The sequence below is a fragment of the Motacilla alba genome, chromosome 12 (assembly GCF_015832195.1).
Source record: "Motacilla alba alba isolate MOTALB_02 chromosome 12, Motacilla_alba_V1.0_pri, whole genome shotgun sequence".
Lineage (NCBI taxonomy): Eukaryota > Metazoa > Chordata > Aves > Passeriformes > Motacillidae > Motacilla > Motacilla alba.
This window is the reverse complement of record NC_052027.1, coordinates 2,396,725-2,417,263: the sequence shown is the minus strand read 5'-3', so window position 1 is coordinate 2,417,263 and position 20,539 is coordinate 2,396,725. Positions and strand designations below refer to the sequence as shown.

At 44.7% G+C, this 20,539-nt stretch overlaps 1 protein-coding gene across 5 annotated transcripts in view; it reads left to right on the top strand.

Moving 5' to 3' along the window:
* Positions 1 to 20,539, top strand: part of LOC119706080 (contactin-6-like) — a 125,833-nt gene that overhangs the window by 83,538 nt on the left and 21,756 nt on the right. For all 5 annotated transcript variants that reach the window (XM_038149251.1, XM_038149253.1, XM_038149252.1 and 2 more), the window contains 4 exons: positions 477 to 661; positions 2,756 to 2,892; positions 6,663 to 6,792; positions 7,765 to 7,915. In XM_038149251.1, the coding sequence (XP_038005179.1) occupies positions 477 to 661; positions 2,756 to 2,892; positions 6,663 to 6,792; positions 7,765 to 7,915 (603 nt within the window). The remainder of the gene's footprint in view (positions 1 to 476; positions 662 to 2,755; positions 2,893 to 6,662; positions 6,793 to 7,764; positions 7,916 to 20,539) is intronic.

Below are 20,539 nucleotides of genomic sequence, written 5' to 3'. Positions count from 1 at the left end.
CCTGTTTTTTTTTTTTTATATTTAGATTTATTGGTATTTTTAGATCTTTTGAAATCTTGGCCAGTATTTCCTATTTTGGGGTATGAAAATGCCTTTAGTGCTACAGGGAATTTGTTTGCTGCGGGAACCAGTCAATAATTCAGAGCTTCTGTGGTGTTTATTTGGACTTGCAAAGTCATTGCTTCAGTGTCACAGGGCTTAAAAACAGGTTTGAGCCCCTGTAAGTAAGAGTTACTATGGGAAAAACACAAATTTGCCTAAGGAAAAATCATAGAATTGGCTGTGGATTTCATCCCACTTTGGACCTGTGCTCCTAAATAAATCGGACATGCTGTAAAATCTCAGTCTTATATGAACATCTGTATGTCATGCTTAGGAATTATTTCTTTAAAAAAAATACTGCTACTCTCAAGAAAGGATTTTACATTCTTTTTCCTCTGCTGTTCTCTTTTTCTCCAATAAATACAATTCTTTAGTCCTGTCCCAAGCATTAGCTGGAAGAGGTCTGATGGAAACTCCTTGGCAAAGAAAATCCAACACAGCAGGACCGGGGGAGTTCTTGAAATCCCCAACGTTGAGCAGGAAGATGAAGGTTCCTACGAGTGCCTGGCAGCAAACACCCGAGGAACAAACACTGCGAGAGGTCAATTATTTGTCTATGGTAAGCAGATTAAGTGAATTTTGGTTTTTAATGAAGAGCAGGATGGAGTTCTGCTGCATTGTGCAGATGAGGTCTCCCAGCCCCTTCCTGGAGGTAGCAAGTGCATGTCAGGTTAAGCTGATTAAAAACTGATGGAGGGCTCTCAGTGACCTTCACTGAGTTCCAGCCTCAGCAAACAGAGATATTTTACATCAAAGCTCGGATGGGAAGCGTGGGAAGTTGGGAATGTTGGTAAAAGGCAGGGAGGAATCCCTGTGCACGTGTGTGAGACGTGAAAGGCAGGCAGGGATCAGTGCCCCGCAGAGATGCAGGGCAGGGAAGCTGGCAGTGAAGGTGATTTCACATCCTGCTGTCCCGCAAACACGAACCAGAGGGAACTCATCCCATTCCTCCCTCTCCTTCCAGCTTGGCTAAAAGTGGAGGATAATCTGGGGGTGTTCTCCCTGTCCCTTGCTGTGGGCATTGGCTCCCTGCAGCCCCAGTCCCACGGGATGGTCCCTCGTGGCCAGGGTGAATGGTGTCTCTTTGGTGGAGCTCTTCACACCCAGGGAAAGCAACATATTTGGACAGGAATAAGAGGAGAGACCTTTTCTTTACCTCATAAATCTTTCAAAGGAGAAAGCAAAAAAAGAAAATGAAACATAACAGCAAGGAGGAAAAAAAAAATCACAGCAAGCGAGACTGAGCCTCCAGTTAACATCTGTTGAGAAGACTCTGGCAAGTATTTTCCTTTTTTTTTTTAAAGTAAATCTCTTCTAATGAAGAGATGCAGGCTTTGCTGATGAGCTACCAGGCTCCTGCAGCCATGGCTAACATCAAGATATATGCCAGGAATAGAACAGTCTGCTGCTGGTTTAAATATTTCATTATTTCCTTGCTTTCAGGGGGTAGATTTTGCTCTTGTTGCTCACTAATTTTTTTCACCATGTCAATCAAGCAGTTCCATATAAATTAAGTTCAGTAGATTACCTGGCCGTGATTGATAACAGCACAGGCAATTATAAAATTATGATCAGTTAATTCAATCTAAAACAATGTGCTTATTAACTGTGCTTTGTACATTAATTAATAGCTGTTCATAGAGCAATGTATAAACAGCACTCGTGAAGCCTTGGTGTGAGGGGTTTTTTTGTCATATTAGGAGTGTGCTGGTGAATTATCTCTGTAATTGATTTCCTCTTGCTCCTTTTCTGTTCTCTGGGGGTTTTCTCCTGGAGGAAGGCTGTGTCCAAAAAATAGGGATTCTTTCCTGGACGCTGCTTTTTATGTGATCCCTCCTGAGAGCAGTAAAAATTAAATGTAATTAGAATGCTCTTAAGCAGGGGGAACTCTGTCCTTATATGATCTTTGGGCACCTAAAGGGGATCCAGGAGAGCTGGAGAGAGGCTTTGGATAAGGGATGGAGGGGCAGGACACAGGGAATGGCTTCCACTGCCAGAGGGTGGGGATGGATGGGATTTTGGGGGAAATCATTCCCTGTGAAGGTGGGGAGGATCTGGAATGGAATTCCCAGAGCAGCTGTGGCTGCCCCTGGATCCCTGGAAATGTTCAAGGCCAGGGCTTGGAGCAGCCTGGGACAGTGGAAGGTGTCCCTGCCCATGGAATGAGGTGTTATTTGGTGTTATTTATTCTCCCCAGGTCTCACCTCTAACCTGCCTGCTGCTCTCAATGCCATCCTTCCCCGGGGAGCTCCTGCTCAGCTCTGCCCTTGAGGCTCAGCTGTTTACAGAGCTCCTGGGTGGTTCCTGCAAATTCTGCTTTTACACCTCAGTGAGTTCCTTTAGAGGAAGGCTTTGCAGAAATGACATGTCTTGGTGCTTTCCTGAATTCCAGGCATCTGAAATCACCATTTCTGCACGTTTTGGCCATAAAAATGGATTAAAATCTCAACCAAACTCCTCAACCCGTTGACCATTGATTTCTAACATTTTCCCAAACTTGCCCCAACGTTTAATGCCAATGAATTGTTGTACAGAATTCACTTGCAGTATAATAAAAATGTGTTGAACAGATATTAATTAGCCCTGCTCAGTTCATTAATTAACGGCAGCATACCTTTTCTCCTGCTTAAAATGCTTTGCATATTCTTTTCAGCACCCCCTGAATGGGATAAAAAAATCCAAAATGCCTTTCTGTCTCTCTATGACAGTTTATTTTGGGAATGTAAGGCAAGAGGAAAACCAAGCCCTTCCTACAGCTGGTTAAAAAATGGCCAGCCCCTCATGTCAGAGGTAAGATTCCTGTCTCCTTTGATTTTTTTCTTCATATTTTCATTTGTTTGGTTGTTTTTTTTCGTTATTTAGTCATTATATTAATTTCACAATATATTACTTAACTTTCCAAAAAATAGGTAAAGATTAATACATCAAAATAAATATAATAGCACAAACTCTTTGCAACACAGAGCCTCAATTCTTGGACTTCATCCTTATTGGAAATGTATGAAATTGCAGTTTAGAGAGAGAGAGAAACACCAATTTCTTCATACAAATTATCTAATTGCTACAAGATATGGCTGTAGGTATAGAGGGGCTTAAAAATAAGAATTATAATTGGTGAAAGAAACACTAAATACATTTGTAGACATAATCTGCAGTTTGGGGAACTGGTAGGATGCCAGAGGACTGGAAGAGGATTCCAGAGCTAGAATTGCAAAATGCTCAGTGTTGAATTGCACTTTTCTTCTGTTTCTGTTCCAAATCAGTAGCTGGGTGGACCTTTGGTCTCGTGCAGAGTGCTGCTCTCCTGCTGAGTTAATCCTTTACCTTGATGAATCAGTCAGCTCTGAAAATCAGCTAATTTTGAGGGTAATATTTTCTGTGCTTTGGAGCAGGATAATCCAAAGAAAGCCATGTCAAGGGAAGAGCTGGATAAGGGCAAAATGTCCCTTAAAAGGATCAAGTGGGAAGGGAGGTAGGAGAGCAGGAGGAGAGGGGAAGTTTGGAGCTCAAACACTTGAGAACGACCATCAGATCCTTCATCAGCCTGGTCTTGGAGAGCCCAGCTTCCAGGCACAATCCCTGCATTCCTGGGGAGGCCAGGCTCCATCCATCCTCCAGCCTTCAGCTGGTGGCACCCTCATGGAGGAGGAATTCTGTCACAAGAAGCTCTTTGCAGTCTGCTGAGGCCAAGTTTGCCTTTTTTTGGTTTTGGTTTGTTGTTTTTTTTTCATGGAGCACCCATCCAGCATCTCTGGGGCACACGATGGCTCATGGGTGAGGCATTTTCACTTGGATGGAAAATAAAACCTCTGTGATTAATTCCTGCCTAACAGAGCACACACAGGAGAATTTCCAAAACATATGGGCTAAATTAGCACCTGCTGGGCTGCAGAACCAGCGTTTATTTGATTTAGTTGTACTTATTTTAAGTCGTTGGAGTGGGGTCCAATCTTCCATGTAATTTTCTGCTGGATCAGTCCGAAACAGACCCAACCTGCATCTGGGGAAAATAGCCAGAATTTACCTGGACTGCAATTTTTCTGAACCTGCTCATTGTAGTCATTGTCACCTTTTTCTGAGCGAGATTATCTTGTTTCTCTCTCTTTGAAGGCAGCAATATTTAGAGTCTGTCACTCTTCAATTGCACCGTTTCAATAAAGAGGAATGAAACGCTCACAGACACATTTTCAACCAGCATTTTCACAGTACTTACAGTGTGCTGTAAACGCAATTCTTCAGGCAACAAAGTGCTGGGTGTTATTGCTCAATGGACAGAATGGACACTTTGGAGGGGAAAGTACAAGGGAGATGTAATAAAATATTCAGTTTGTCGCAGCGCCCCGCGTGTCGGAATTCTCCCAGGAAGAATAACATCCAGATGCTTTTCACCCTGGGGCTGATTCTGATTGTCTCCTCTTTGTCAAAGCTCTCTGCCTGACCACCTGGCTGGTCACCCCAGCATTCTCCCCGCTCCTGTACACGGTGTGCTTCATTCTTCCCTTTGTCTGCACAGCTCAAAAGGGCCAGCGGAGAACGGTGGGGAATTTGGGATGAGGATGGAACACGAGCCTTGCTTCAGAGAGGGGTTTTGTATTCAAAGGATGTTTGTAAAAATAGAATGCACTGAGAGGATAGCAAACAGCCTGGAGGTAAAACTAAGTATGCAAAAGATATCTGTAGCGAGAGCCTCGGAAAAAATTATCAGAGGCTAAGTAATGTAATGTTGTTAATTAGTTTGCCACACACCAGCCTTGCAGCCCCAGGCTGTGCTCTCATCACATTTCCAAGCTAAACAAGCTTGGCCTGGGTCACTTCAGGGTTGGGAGACCTCCAAGGAAAAGCTGGGGTGGTGGAAAACATGTTCTGGATGCGTGTGCTTACTCCAGAAGCCCCCGAGCCCTGGGCTGGTCCCAGCAGGAAAGGGGGGATCCTGCCCCTCCCAGGTGAGACCCCACCTGCAGATCTGCTCCAGCCCTGGCCCAGCTCAGGGAGGAGCTGGAGCTGCTGCAGAGCCCAGAGGAGGCTCCAGGATGATCCCAGGGATGGAGCAGCTCTGCTGGCAGCAAAGGCTGGCACAGCTGGCATCGTGCACCTGCACAGGAGAAGCTTTGGGATGAGCTCAGGGTGGCCTTGCAGGACATGAAAGAAAGATGGAGAGAATTTACAAGGGCTGGAGAGACAGGACACAAGAAATGGCTTCAAACGGACACAGAGTGGGTTTAGATGGGATATTGGGAAGGAATCCTCCCTGTGGGGGTGCTGAGGCCCTGGCACAGGGTGCCCAGAGCAGCTGGGGCTGCCCCTGCATCCCTGGCAGTGCCCAAGGCCAGGCTGGACACTGGAGCAGCCTGGGACAGTGGGAAGTGTCCCTGCCATGGCAAGGGTGGGAGCTTTAAGATCCCTCCCACCCAACCCATTCCAGGATTCTGTGACAGATGTTCAGCACTTCACAAATCCATTTGAGATGCTTGTGGGTGTTCATCAGATGCTGGAGTGCATCCCCAAACTGTGCACTCCAAACTCCTCCATTCCTGCTCCAGAGGCAGGAGAGCCAGGCTAAATGAGTAGCAGCATCCTCCCCATGATATCTGCTGTTCCAGCTTGCACTTGGTGATGGGATTTATATTCCCCCTGGGAATCTTCCAAACTCATCTGTTTGGGAGAATGTTTGTTTTTTTTTTCTCCTCCTCAGTGCTCCACTTTGCAGTACAGCTACTATTGTCTCCAGAGGGTAGTAATTGTAAAATCACGAGATATTTAGCTTTAAGTTATGATTGCAGCATGAAACAGGCTTTTTTTCTGTTTTCCAAAGCAGAGCAAGGAAAACTTCTTTTAATACACCAAATTCCAAGCGCTGCTCCAAATATACTCACTGTGCAGCTGCCTCTATTTCAGCAGAATTGCTGAGGAAAGGTGGTGTGTGTAGAAATCCAGGCCTGGAGGAGGCACATGCTCTCCCTGTGTTCTGAGCAGCTGCCTGGGGCTTTCCAAGTGGAATTTAACTGTTGGTTTTCAGTGGAGCTTTTCCAGTGGCTCATTTTTCTGTGGCTCAGGGTGTGATGATGTCCGAAATGTTCCTGTTACTGGAGCACCTCTGTCTGTCACGGAGCTTTTCTGATCACCTGGGACTACCACCATCAGCCAGGGATGAGGTGCTGCCTCTCAGGATCCAGGTGGAAGATGCTCCAGGCTCCCAGGGTGGAGCATCCCTACAGGGAGCTCCTTCTGTGCCACCTTCATGGAGAAGGATAATGACAGATTCCCAGCTCAGCAGGGCAGGGAAACACATGGAAAACCTGGGCAAACCCACCCAAAGCCACTGCTGCAACATGTACCTGGATTTCCTGAACACCTGGAAGAGCTCAGAGGGCTGGAAATACAACCACCACCACCCAGAGAGGTGCACATCCCATTTCTGATGCACCCATCCTCATTGCTCCCAAGAAAACAACATTCCTGCTTCTGAATCCTGATCAGGTGCATCAGTGAGATACTAAAAAACCTTTTATTTGTTCACTCATTGGCTCTGTCAATGTTTTCCCTTGTTTTTCTCTTATCAGGAAAGAATTCAAATAGAAAATGGGACTCTCCTCATCCCCATGCTGAATCTGTCAGACTCAGGCCTCTATCAGTGCGTGGCAGAAAATAAATATGACACAATTTATGCCAATGCTGAGCTGAGGGTGATCGGTGAGTAAATGTCACTAAAATGTGCAGGTACCAGCAAAAAGGACACTTGTTGAAAAAAAATTTGAATTTAACAAAAGAGGAGATGAAACCTGGCAGTTCAAACCTGATATTTCTTTGCTTTTCACACACATTGAAATGTGGGGTTTTTTTAAGTTTAATTTCATGGTTTGTTTGGGGAAAGACTCTAATCCATGTATGATCTTTTTTTATTATCACATATACACCAGTTTAATGAATGTTGTTTCTCGCTTTGTTTGAGCTATTAATAGATATTCTGCAGGTTTTTAAAGTCATTTCAGAAAGCAGGGGAAATAGTTTTAGCTATAAACAAAGAGCATATGGCAAATATGGACATAAACAAGAAACATGGAACTTGGAATCTCATTAATGACAACCAGAGATGAACATGAATGGAGCTTGCTCACGTATTGTAAAAGTATTCTGTTCTAGACTTCAAAATGTAAAGTTTGCTCAACAGCCAAATATCAGCGAATCTGGTAAAACACAGACTTCAGGAGCACCCAATGTCTTGTGTTTTCTCCTTCTCCAAGAGGGCGTTTTCACATAAGCTGCTGGAAAAATAAACATATTTTCAGAAAACAGAGTAGGTCTCTGAAAAGAAAGCCAGAGTAGAACTGTGCTTGGGACAGAATACTCTCTGCAGATGAATATATGGGGCTGGATCAGGAGTGTGAGGATTACCCTGCTCAGGAATCTTGTCTTCCATCATGGACAGAGCAGTTCTCCCAGTCTCCAGATTCCCTCAGGAGAGTTTGTCAGAGCACACAGATCTATGTAGACAGCTTTAGAATTAGAATTCTTTGGTATTTAGGTGCATTTTTGATGTTAGATTTCGATTTACTTTTGCAGAAATCTAAAAACCAAAACAATCATTGAATCTTCTGGCTGAACTCAAAGAGAAGAATTTGGCAAGTTTGTTTAGTGTATCTCTTCTTCCTTCCTTCTCTTTAGCTGCAGCCCCTGATTTTTCCAGAAACCCCGTGAAGAAGCTGTCTGTTGTTCAGGTTGGAGGGGAAGTTACAATCACTTGTAAGCCCAGTGCTTCTCCCAGAGCTGCTGTTTCCTGGAGGAAGGGCTCGGAGGTTCTGCGCCCGAGCAAAAGGTACGAGCAGCAACCAGCGACTGGCCTGCTGAATTGTCTCTGTTTTGACATCATTTAAAGCTGATTGAAGCCCAGCTGGCTCAGGATTGCTTTTGGCAGCTCGTTGATGGGAATGCCAGAGGCCTCTTTGTCTTTGGGGTGGCCGTGGAGCTCTGTGGGTGCAAAGCAGGGTGAGCTCCAGGAGCGAATCCTCGCGGGCGATGATTGCGCAATCCGTACGTTGTGCTCAGCATCCCTTAATCCACGGCCAGCCACGGGCTGGAGGGAATCAGCTTCACCAGGAGACAGCCAGGGAGGTGGGATGTGCCCCCAGGTCGGGGTAGAATTGTTCTGCAGCTGTACAGGCTGTACAATAACCCCTGGCCTGTCGCTCTGGTTCAGGCAGGACTGAGCTGCTGGCCCAGCAGTGACATGCCCTCACAACTTGCTTTGGGTCTGGTGGGCTTTGGTGAGGGCTGATTCCTTATTGCTGGGCTGCCAGCAAGCATCTCCATTATTGCATTTCTCCATTATTGTATTTCAATGCCCTCAGGCACAGTGTGGAAGCCCAGGGCACTGGGAATATTTCTCTGTCTGCTCTGGGGTGCCCTGACCCCCAGGGCAGCACTGACTTTCACCCTCATCCATGGAGAAAATTTCCCAGACTTCAAGATAGACTGGAACCCACAAAAGTGAAACAGATTATAGAGAGTAGTGTAGGTGCTTCACTTGGTGAGAAATTGAGGTTTTGGGATTTTTAGTGTGTTGTGGATGGGAGCAAGATGGAGGGCACAGGGTGTCATCCTGGGTTTCTTCTTCATGCTGCTCTTCCTCCTTCTCCATGGGTTTGGGTGGCATTTTGTACTTGGGCAGAACAGTCTGCATTGCGGGCTCTGTGGGATCAGTTATTGGGTTAAAAGGGAAAATAATCCAGGTGTCAGCTCTTAATTGGATAGTTCAGTCTTAAAAGACCTTGGAACAGGAGATTGTTGCCATTTTGTGCCTTGCTGCTGACCTCGTGGTTGTGAGGCTGTTTTACTGATAAGAAATAATAAATACCTGAGTCCAAACATGAACTGCTGTCTCAAGTGCTTTCAATCCAGACCCAGAGAAACTGATAGCACAGGGTGGGATTGTTGGAGTGGACAATCCCCATAGAATTGGACTCCATGATCCCTCTGGGTCCCTTCTAGCTCAGGCTTTTCCATAATTCTGTAATCCCACACTTATGGCAATTAAATGGGGGAATATTAAAATCAAAGGGTCTTACTGACAGGAATGAGGGATATTGTATGCAACACACAGGCCTGAGGACATTTCCATACACAAATGGAGACAGATGGATGAAATGGGCAGCAGTGTCTTCAGAAGTGCTGAGAATGTCTGAGAGTCCTTCTCAGCATCTCTTTCAGTTCACAAATATAACAGCAACCCTCTCTTGTCACATTCTGTTGTCAGCCTTTGAAATCTGTAATCAGTAATTCACGAAGCTCTGGCAACTGAGCGCCAGATTTTCACACAGGACCACTTGCTCAGCGAGGTTACTTTGGGTCACGTCAGCTTTAAAATGATGATAATTCTCTGAAACATTATCCCAAACTGTGACACACAGAATTGTTTCCCTATGCCACGCTGCAGAAACATACAATAGAGATAAACCCCAGGAGTATTTATGAAAGAAGGTGCAAATCTGAGAATTTTTCATAGGTGCTGCCAATGGAACAGAGAAATTTGGGTGAGCAATCCATCCCATGGTCATAGAGAACTTTCCAATGGCTTTTCCCCCTTTCAGTAGTGGCCATTTTATTTTCATTTTAACCACTCACCATGGAAAACACCTTTCCAACCAGTGTTTAATCAAATCTTTGTTTGTCTTTCGATTGTATTTTGATTGTATTGTCTATTCCAGAGGCTGAACTAAGCCTGGATCTTGAGGTTCCACTACTCTGATATTCCCCACCTGATTTACTGATAAAAGAAATATTTACACACTCCGTACAGTATTTACTTGTGCTCCTGTATTAATTTACTAACAATAATTCTGAGCACACTGTAATTTCTGAGTATCCCACAAGGCTCCTGCTGCTGGGCAGGAGCAAATAACAGGAGCAGGATTTACAAAGGAGACAGAGTTTAAAATCTCTGCATGCACATTATTGCCAGTGCGGCCACTGGTGCAAAGTGGAATTTATGAGGCTGTTTGATTATTAAATGACAAACTGGCTAATGCCGTGGTTTAAAAAAGATGGGAAATAAATCAGCAGTACAGTGTTAGTCCAGAGATCTCCCTGACAGAAAACAAAATGAAATAAGGCTTTGTGTGGCTGTAAAGTACATGGCTAATTAAAGTGCTGGAATTACACATAAAAAGAGAGGGAACATGGTCTGCCTTTCTCCACAGATATGATTAAACCCTGACAAAGCCTATTTCTGCTCCCATTTTATCGTGCTGCAATTATAACCTTTATGGGCTCTTTTATTGGCCTTTTTTAAAATATTTGGTAGGGTTATAGTTGCTAAAAAAAGGGAAAACCAATCCCTTCCAGTTCTGTGATGGGCTCATTCTTAAATAAGGCAGATCATGCAGCTGCTTGTAAATCATTTAGACAAATTTAATGTTTTGTTAAAGAAATAGTGAAACCAGACCTATTCCACCCAAAAGGGGAAGAATATTCTTTCATTTTTATCTTTTTCCTTTCACTCCTGATAATAGTTTATTCCTGATAGTCCTGAATATGTGGCAACCACTCTCCCTGATCAGCTGAACTCTTGATATCACAGGAGAACTTTCCTTTATATTAAATTCAGTTTGTAAGTGTGTAAAGAGAAGTGTGCTAAATAGGAGCACTAATTATTAGATTTCCCATACCAACAGATCCACAATTAAATATTTTTAATTAGATTTCTTCTGAGTTCTTGAAGTAATTTTTAAGTTTACAAAGCTGCAGTATTTGGGCCCCTGCTATCTGAAAAATATCTTAGAATTTTTTGAAGGGTAATTTTCTGCATTTCTTGCTGGGGATAAGCAGTGAAGGTCCTCAGCCCTGAGTCCCCTCTTCAGGGCAGGGTTTTGTCCAGCCCCACTTGTCTTTCCCATCCTTTCTGTGGCTCAGACCTACCATTGCTCAGCTCTGCAGCAGCTTGTCTGCTCTCATTTCTGTAAAACACTTCATTGCACTTGAAGCACGCATGTAAATCCTGCAGAAAATGCCAAAATAATATTTTTTTAATGTTAAATGGTGAAATAAAGCCTGAACATACCAGTACCAAATCTGCTTATTGTTCCCAGCCCTCTCCATTGAGTGTTTCCCTTCCAAATCTTCAGCAATAACTCCATTCCACCCTTACTGGCAGGGCTCAGGCCCTGAGCAATGGGATTTATCCATGGTCCATGCAGCTGGCACCTGAGAGAGGGAATTCCAGGTTATCAGCTCCAGGAATCCAAAGGAAATCCCACAGCTGGCTCCTCCTGGCTGGTTTGCCCTGCTCCCTCCTCGTGTGATATCCACCAGGTCAGCTTCAGGTGCTCTCTTGGGCAATCATCCTCCTTCTTTGGGTCAAAATCTGCAGAAAAGGGGTTTGGGGAGCAATGCCCCTTCTGCAAGGGACAGCTGTTTGGCCTTTGTGGAATAAAGAACTTTTCCTGGAGTGTGCTGGGGGTTTGAGCTCAGTGTAGCAAGGAAACACAACAAAAACCAAGCTTTGTGCTCCAGACTCCCTTCCCGTGGAGGCTGACACAGATTTCAGCAATTTTCATGTGTGTCACATCCTCAGTGCATGCAACAGGAGTTTTCTTCATCTCTCTTCTCCCTTCTATCCCCTCGTAGCCAACTGAGGAAACAGAGGAGAAGAAAGGAGCAATTCATATATTAAATAAAACAAATTTTCAAGTCTAGACAGCAATCTCATCACAAACGTCTGTCTTTGTGCCTTCAGTGAATTCAGATTTGGGACTCTCGTGGAAAACTTATTTTACAAAAATTCCTTTTGATGGAAGCATTTTAATGAAAGGGAATTGGGCCTGGTTTTGCTTTGCCAGAGAGAGGTGCTGTTCCCTCAGCCTGGGCTGAGCATCCCCAAGCACTGCAGTGAATGCATGGAAACATATGGGATTCACTTCACTCGGAATTTCAATGAGGAGAGCTGAGGGAAAACTGAGAAATGAGGTAGGCTGGAAGAATGCATTAGTCATATACAGCACTTTCCATGCATTAATAATCAGTAATAAGCAAATATTCATAATTTAAATTGTTTTTGGGGGTCTGGGCAAGAAGTACATTTAGAGATCATAAAATATGCTCAATACTTGTTGGCTCCAAGGCTTGTTTGTAGGACACAGCTCAGTCCCAGCTCTGTGAAGGATGGGAATGCATCCTCTGCCATAAATACAGCAGGTGAATTCTGTGTCCTGTGGCACTCTTGGTTTGGTGTTTGGCCATTACTCTGAGGAAACATGGGAAAACAATGAGGTGGGAAGCTGCATTTCATCAACACCGTGGAAAGAGAGCAGAGCAGATGTTGGGATGGGTGGGGGAATTATCTGGGAACTGCTGAGCTCCTGGAGTAGCTGGGAACTGCTGAGTTCCTGGAGAGTGTCTGGGAATTGATGAGTTCTTGGAGAATATCTGGGAATTGCTGAGTTCCTGGAGTATCTGGGAACTGCTGAGTTCCTGGAGAGTAGCTGGGAACTGCTGAGTTCCTGGAGTAGCTGGGAATTGCTGAGTTCCTGGAGTATCTGGGAGCTGCTGAGTTCCTGGAGTAGCTGGGAATTGCTGAGCTCCTGGAGTATCTGGGAACTGCTGGGTTCCTGGAGTAGCTGGGAATTGCTGAGCTCCTGGAGTATCTGGGAGCTGCTGAGTTCCTGGAGTAGCTGGGAACTGCTGGGTTCCTGGAGCTGCCCCTTGGAGCCCAGGCTCGAGGGGTTCTCCTGCTGCCAGGGGAACAGCCAGGACCCAGCAGGTTTCCTTAGGATCTCTTCTCCCACCACCCTCTGGGCCACCCCTTGCTTGTGCTTTCCCTCTGCTCCTCCACTGCTCACAGCCAGACTCCAAAACCAGGAGCATTTTAACACATTTAAACTTTGTTGTTGTTGTTGTTATTTGAGTAAAGGATTGTTTTGTCTCTGCGGATGGAATTAGACAAAGAGGGAGTTAAAAAGTCTGCAGCTCCTCCTGAGGGGCAGCTCCAATCTCTGCTCTGTGTGACAGGGACAGGGAATGGCTGGAGCAGTGTCAGGGCAGGTTTGGGCTGGATTTTTGGGAAAGGCTCTTCCCTCAGAGGGTGCTGGCACTGCCCAGGAAATGGGCACAGCCCCGAGGCTGCCAGAGCTCCAGGAGGGTTTGGAAAACCAAATCCCAGGGTGGGGATTTTGGAGTTGGATTCTGATCCTTGTGGGTCCCTCCCAGCTCAGCTTCTGCTGTGATTATTGGTAAACAGGAGAAGTCCTCACTCAAAGCCCTGATCAAACACAGCACACAAAATGCATTGTCTGTGAAACAGCATCTCAGCTCCAGCCAATTTGAGCAGAAATGTGTCAGGACAGTTCAGCAAACTTCAGGGAAACATTTCAATTACCAGAATGTCAATGCTGTTGGTTTAGCTTCAGAATATCCGTTATCCTTAAAAATAAATAAAAAAATCTGCTTGGGGAGGAATCAAGACCAAATGGATAGAAAATTCTAAAATTTGCACAAGCCTGCTAACAAAGGAGGAGATTGATGGCACTTGACTATTCTTTAGCTGAAGTCAATATGCAGCCCAAGGGAGTTATTTACTTGTTCTTGGCAGGTGCCTCCCTCTCAAATGAGACACCAAACTTAGATGAGCAAAGCTGAGGGAATAAAATCCGTCTACAGTGTCTGAAAAAAGCCAAAACTGCCTTGAAGTCAAAGCAGATGAGTGGCACAGGCAAAGAGGAGTCAGGCTGCTTAGTGCTGCAAACCACCCTGCTTTCCTCACCCACTGCTTGCACATAAAACGCCCCAGATATTTGCATGCAGGTGCAAAGTTCCATATAAAATCTATTTTTTTATGATATTCCAGAACTTACTGTTCTATTCCCAGCTTTCTATGCAATGCAGTTGGGTGAATAGCACTGGGATATTAATTTTACTATTATTTTATTTTTTAAGTCTGGTTTTTGAAGCCTGGATTAAGTGTGTCTCTGTTTTTATCCTCCTTGCTTTTCCACCACGAGGAGTTTTGCATAGCTTTGATGAGATGCCTTAACCCTTCTGTCTTATCAGTGTCTGTGTGCTTGTAAAGAAGTTCATTTCCTATTTTAGTATTTAAATAGAGCACTTGAAGTGTGGGCATCAGCAATCAGAGCAATTCCAGCTATCTCAGACACCACTGCTGAAAGTCAACACGAATACAAATTAAGCTTATCTGTTGATGAAATCCCACTTTTGCCTGGAGAACCAATGGGATTGATTCCCCCTCTGCTAAATTTGGTGAATCACTTCAGCTCCATTCCTTGCTTACAAACAGATTGACAGGAATCAAAAGCACAGATTTACCTGTCTGCTTCCAGTGTTTGGTCTGAAGTTACTCTTTAAGGCGTGAAAACTCCTACAAAACCTGGGGTTGCTGTTTAGAAGTGGTTTTTATCTCTGAAACCCCAGTGTCACAGCACATTTGGTGCTAACCAGACGAACCCCACCATCACACCATTCCCCAGGGAATGCTGAGAGCTGCAGGAAGCATCTTCTAGCTAAAAATACCCAGTGCTGGCACCACAGTGGTCCTGGTTTCAGACAGAAAAGAGAAAGGAACTGCTGAGAACTGAGAGAGGCAGTTCCAACGTATTTACTGAGGATTTATTTGGATTTATTTGCTGTCAGCAGGGAAGTTTGTCTGGTTTTGGTGTTGGTTGTAGGCATTTTCCAGTGCTGCCCCCTGAACAGTGCCACTGGATCTGGGAGGGACATCACACATGGAGCAGCCACAGGAATCACCAGAGCGGGTGATGTTGGCAGAAGAGAAGTTTTACAACCCAAGGGTTGTCAGAAAACACCCCAAACTCTCCTGAAGTGCCTTCAGTCTTTCCTTCTTCTCCATCTTTCTGGTTATTTTATTCTTGTTCCCCACGCTGAGAGTGAAGGCAGGGGAATGTAAAATTTGACTGAAAGATGAGGAGGGAGATAAGGAGAAGGAAGAATGAGCACAGATGATGGGAAGAAAAAAAGGAAATACTTTATTTTTCCTTCTTTATCTTATTTTCCTTTGTTTCTCCCCTTTCTTCTCCCTCTGTTCTGTTTCCATTTGAAGTCAAGGCACTGCAGAGTGAGGAGGAGGCAGGAGGGGACCCCCATTGCTACCTGACCCAGGCAGCAGCCAGAGGACGTTGGTGCAGGGGAAGGCAGGAGAAAAGGGTTTTTCCTTTCTTTTCTCTCTTCTTGGAGAGTTTCACAAGGGAACAAGCCAACAAACCTAATTTCACCCTGCACTGCTGAGTGCTCAGTGCCAGTGTTTAGCACACCAGATAACGGGAGCATGGAGGAAGTACATGAAGCAGATGTTGTCACGTGAAAAAGAGGATTTATTACAACTCCCCTCGGCAGGACACCTCTCTAATGCAATTTGAAATTGTTCTCACTCAAGTCACAGCAGCCCTGTTAAGGGGAGCTTTTCCAAGGGGCTGTCCTGCATGCTGAGATGTCCCAGGAAATGTCACTCTTCCCTGTCACAAGGAATTGCAATAATCCAAACCCCAGTGAGTGTCAGTGCTGTGCCCTCTCCCCCTTCCAGCTCGTGTCCTGTCCCTGCTCCAAGCACATTTTCTGATGGATGTTCAGGATTCCATCCAAAGCCAGATAATCTCATTGGATTTTTTTCCATTGAGCAGGCTGGGAATCAAGATTCCTAATTAGGAGTTTGCAGGGAAAAAAGTAATGAGAGAATTCTACCTTCTGTGCTTCTCTTCCAGTCCAAGTTGTGCTGCCACGTACATCGTTGCTGCTGTGGGTATTGCTGCAGCATCCAAAATGGCAGTGTGGGGTGGAAAACCTGCACCAAATTTGGAAAACATGCTCCACATTTGGAAAACATACACCAAATTTGGAAAAGATGCTCCACATTTGGAAAATTCACACCAAATTTGGAAAATGTGCTCCAGATTTGGAAAATATGCACCAAATTTGGAAAACGTGCACCAAATTTGGAAAACATGCACCAAATTTGGAAAACATGCTCCAAATTTGGAAGACATACACCAAATTTGGAAAAAAATGCACCAGATTTTCTGCACAGGCACCAAATCAAAGATTGTGATCCCCAGAGTTCTCAAAGAAAGTGTGACATTAGAGGGAAGAGATCGAGGTGTGTTGGGAAGGTGATATAAGGGAGGGAATTTCCAGGCATGACAAAGAATCTTCCAGGGAGGGATTTCTGGGGTCATTTGGAGTGGGAAGAGTCATGTGAATGAAAGCACCTTGGAAAAGGTGCTGATGTGTGGCCAGCATGAAAGACCTGTAGGAGGCCCCAAACAGCTCTGGTTTAGCCGTGGGATTTTGGGAGCAAAAGGAATGTTGCTCTTTCATTGCTCCTTTTCCACGAGAGCTAAAAATCTTCTCAGATTTTCAGTGAAAGGGAACTCTGGAAGAGGAAAGGAAAAGCTGAAGGGACACACACAAGTGACAGAATGTGACTGAGACATCAAAAAGACAGGAACTTTCAATGCAAGGATGTGGGTCTGGGGCTTCAGTGAACCACACCCAGTCCCCATCATTGTCACTCAAACTGGGATTAAACTCGCCAGCCCAGGGAGGATTGCCCCAGGTTTCCTGCAGGTCCATGGGGAGCCCAACCAACAGGCACAAGAAATTAGAGGTGGTGAACCTGGCTGGGTGGGGTTTGGAGCACCCTGGGATAGTGGGATGTGTCCCTGCCCATGGCAGAGGTGGAATGGGATGAGCTTTAATGTCCCTTCCACTCCAAACCACCCTGGCATTCTCTGATTCCATTTGGGGGGAGGTTGGTCTCTGATTCTATTCCAGGCTTTCTGAAATCCAAGCAGGGCCATGCTGGGGTCAGCTGCTTGTTGTCTGGACAGAATTTTTTAAGGTTACAAGCAGGTTTTATTGTTCTTGTGCTTCTGAAATGTGTTCTGACAAGGAGAGAGGGAGGCAGCTTCCTGCAAGTGAATGAAACTCCCACGCAGAGGGCAATCCAGGGCCTTCTGTACTGGTTAAATTCTACTTAAATTCCATATTAAGGGCTCAGTTTTACATCTGGAGTGAATTTAGTTGTGTGAAGGGCTGAGTCAGAGCTCCTGATAGTGTCTGGATTATAAAAATGATGATTAATGGTGGGATTAGAATAGTGGCAGTGTGGACATCCCATCCTGCACTGGAAGAGCTTTTGTCTGATGTAGTGGAGTTGAGAAAGATTTCATAAAACCAGCAGAACTTGGAAGATAAAGAAACTGGCAGCTGTTTTATTTGGCAATTCTGCTCCTTTTCTGCGTTTCTTTCCCATGCACACAGAGGTGCTGTTGCCCAGTATTCCCTGGCTGCCAGCTCTGGGATGTGTCACTACAAGACATTTGGGCACATTTGGGTGCTTTTGTCACTTTTTTTCTTTGGCCATCACAGAGGAACATCTGCCTCACATTTAATCCTTGAGTGTGTTACAGACAGGGCAAAACAATTTTTGCTATTTTATGTTAAAGGCAGCAGCAGCTCCTGAAAATTCTGTGTTTTCTCTGGAATCTGTATGATGAAGTACAGCTCAGTTCAGATGGCTGTATATATTTCCATAAATAAATATTTGTGGTCCCAATTGCAGGGATTTGATGCAAAAATAATTCTATTTTTGGGAAGAGGGGAGAATTTTAAGAAATAGGATGGAAGAGTTCTAGTGTCACGTTTAATAACTTCTAATAATATTCTTTTCTACAATATTTTAATAAGACCATTCAGCTGGATTGTGTAATTTTGTTTTGATCCAAATAGTTAAAAGATTATAATGACATTTATTTGATTTCCAGTTAATTGTCAGTCAACCCTGAAGCTCATTTATATCAGCATGCAGATAAGGAAAATCTTTTAAGCGCAGTTTATTAAATGGCAACACCATTAGCATACAAATTATGCTCAGAATAGAATAAACAGGTACAAAGATCATTAACATATGATACAGACAGTCAGATCTCAGATGGGATTCGGTGGGACCTTTTCAAAAATACCAGGGCTGTCAGCAGCAGGGACAAGTCATTCACTCAGCCAAACTTTGCTCACATTTCCATCTGCATAAATCACTGCTAATTCCGAGTCGTTTGGGAGTTGTGCTCATCCTTCTGCCCCTCACTCACTTCCCTTTGTAGTTTTTAATGCAGCCTCTGCTGCTCCTCCTCAATCTTGGTAAAATTAGAGGAGTCAGATATTGTCTCAGTGTCTGGCAGCATGTCTGGAGAAATTTATAAACAATATATCTTTGCACAGCCTGGAAATAAAGAGGGGGTTTGCTCCTGAGCAGCAAAGGGAGGCTGAGCAGACATGGTTTCAAATAGGATTTCTCAGATAATAAAAATTACTTTGCCTCTGATTTCATCAGATCCGGATTCCTCTCTCTTTATCAGCACAGTGCCGTGATGAGGCTTCAATAACGCTGGGAGGTGTCAGATGTGAGAGGCAGACAGGAGACAAGGAGAGGGAATCTTAACAAAGTACCAGGGTTACTTTATTTGGAAAAGAATTACACCCTCGAAGGGAGAGCTGCCCTTCTGGCAGTGCTGAAAGCTGCAGAATCCACCCAGTTTTACACGGATCCAGCTCAAGATTTTGATGGGGATTTCAAAGTCCTTTGCTGTTTGAATCCATGCATTTCATATCCATGAATTAACATCCCCCTCTCCCAAAAACAGATTGGTTGAACAATGCAGCAATGCACAAAGCTACCCCTGCTGCACTTTTAAATCTAATGACTTGACACCTCTTTCTTTTCTCAGATTTTATTTCTTCTATCAGCCTTGTTAAATGCATATTATTCTTTCATGCTCTTAAGATCAAAGCAAATAGCCATCAACAATCTTTTGTTCACACGAGACAACACGTTCGGAGATGGTTTGTTTGGCCTGGTTAATTAAAAGCTGTACCTATCATCCCTGCTTGATTTCTCAAGTTCTTTACTTAAAAAGTATGTGTGACAATTTTAATGAGCTCTCACCTCTTCCCCACAGCCTCTGGCTCCTGCACAAACTTTGCAGACTCTTCTTTTTGAACATCACACGGAGCTCTGACTCCAGCAGGTCCCGGGGAAGCTGTTTGTTTTCCCTCCCTGCACACGGTGCTCATCTCATCTCCTGATGGAGTCACTCAGAGGGGAATTTCAATATTTATATCTGATGGGTTTATAGTAAAAGAGGGTCGGGTTAGATTAGGAATGAGGAAGAAATATTTTACACTGCTGGTGACAAAGCACTGGCACAGGGTGCCCAGAGCAGCTGGGGCTGCCCCTGGATCCCTGGCAGTGCCCAAGGCCAGGCTGGACAGGGCTGGGAGCAACCTGGGACAGTGGGAGGTGACCCTGCCCATGGAGCTGGATGATCTTTAAGGTCCCTTCCAACACCAACCATTCCACAATTCTATATGGAAGAATATTTCTGTGTATTCCCAGCTTGCCCTGGTGTGCAGGAACTTTGCATGAATAGCCAGAAGAGGATTTTCATCTCCTCTTTTGCTCACAGCACCTTGGTTTAATTGAGCTGCTCACCCAGAGGTAGCACCAGGCAGGAGCACAGGAAAAAGCAGGACTCTGATCAGGATTTAAGCATTTTGTAAATCAGAAATGCCAGCCTAGGGTTAGGCTGGGCTTAAGCAATCCCTTGGTGCCTCAGAGCTTTGTGAACTCAGCTGGGTCCTGAGTTCTTCCTTCTCCTTCTGTCACAGTGCTGCATTTATCAGATCTGCTTCACACCTTGTGCTTTTGGGCCTTTGACAGGCACTTATTTACTTATTGAGAGAAGTCCAGTTTTCCTGGCAGACAAAATATTCTCCTTGCATTGTGTTGGACAAGTTAAACTTTTCTGTCTCCTCGCAGCACTTGGAATTACCTTGTCTTTTGATGCAGCTGCTAAGAATTATTATCTATAGCCTTCACACAGCCTCAAATGTTGTGAAAAGGAATGGTTTCCTGCTAGCCTTTCAGCAGGTGAGACGTGCCTTTCACAGCTTCTTTTTTAAACCATTTGTCAGAGCTTGATCCAAAGCCCATTAAAGGCAATATTCCCATGGCCTTCTGCATCACAGCTCCCTGATTTGGGACAGAAATGGGAGAGGACAAGGTGAACCCACCCACGGCACAAAGTCGTGGCTCTGAGGGAGTTCAGGGCAACTTTGCTGTTCCTGGCACCTGGGGCAGCATTTCACAGGGTGCTGTTGTTTTTCTTCTTGCATTTGAAATGCAGCATCTTGGTTTTCTGCTGTGCTCTGTCTTCCCATCCCTCTCCTCACACAGACCTCAGGACAGCTGGAAATTTCTCACTTTTTTAAACATTTTTTTTTTCATTCCTTTCCCCACTAAACTAATTACTCTGGAGTCCTTTGTGCTCTTACACAAATTCTGCCTGAGTGTCTTATTTACTGCTCGCTCTAATTGTTGTTAGGTAGCGTGACCTGTTTCAAACAACTCAGGAGCTTTTATTTA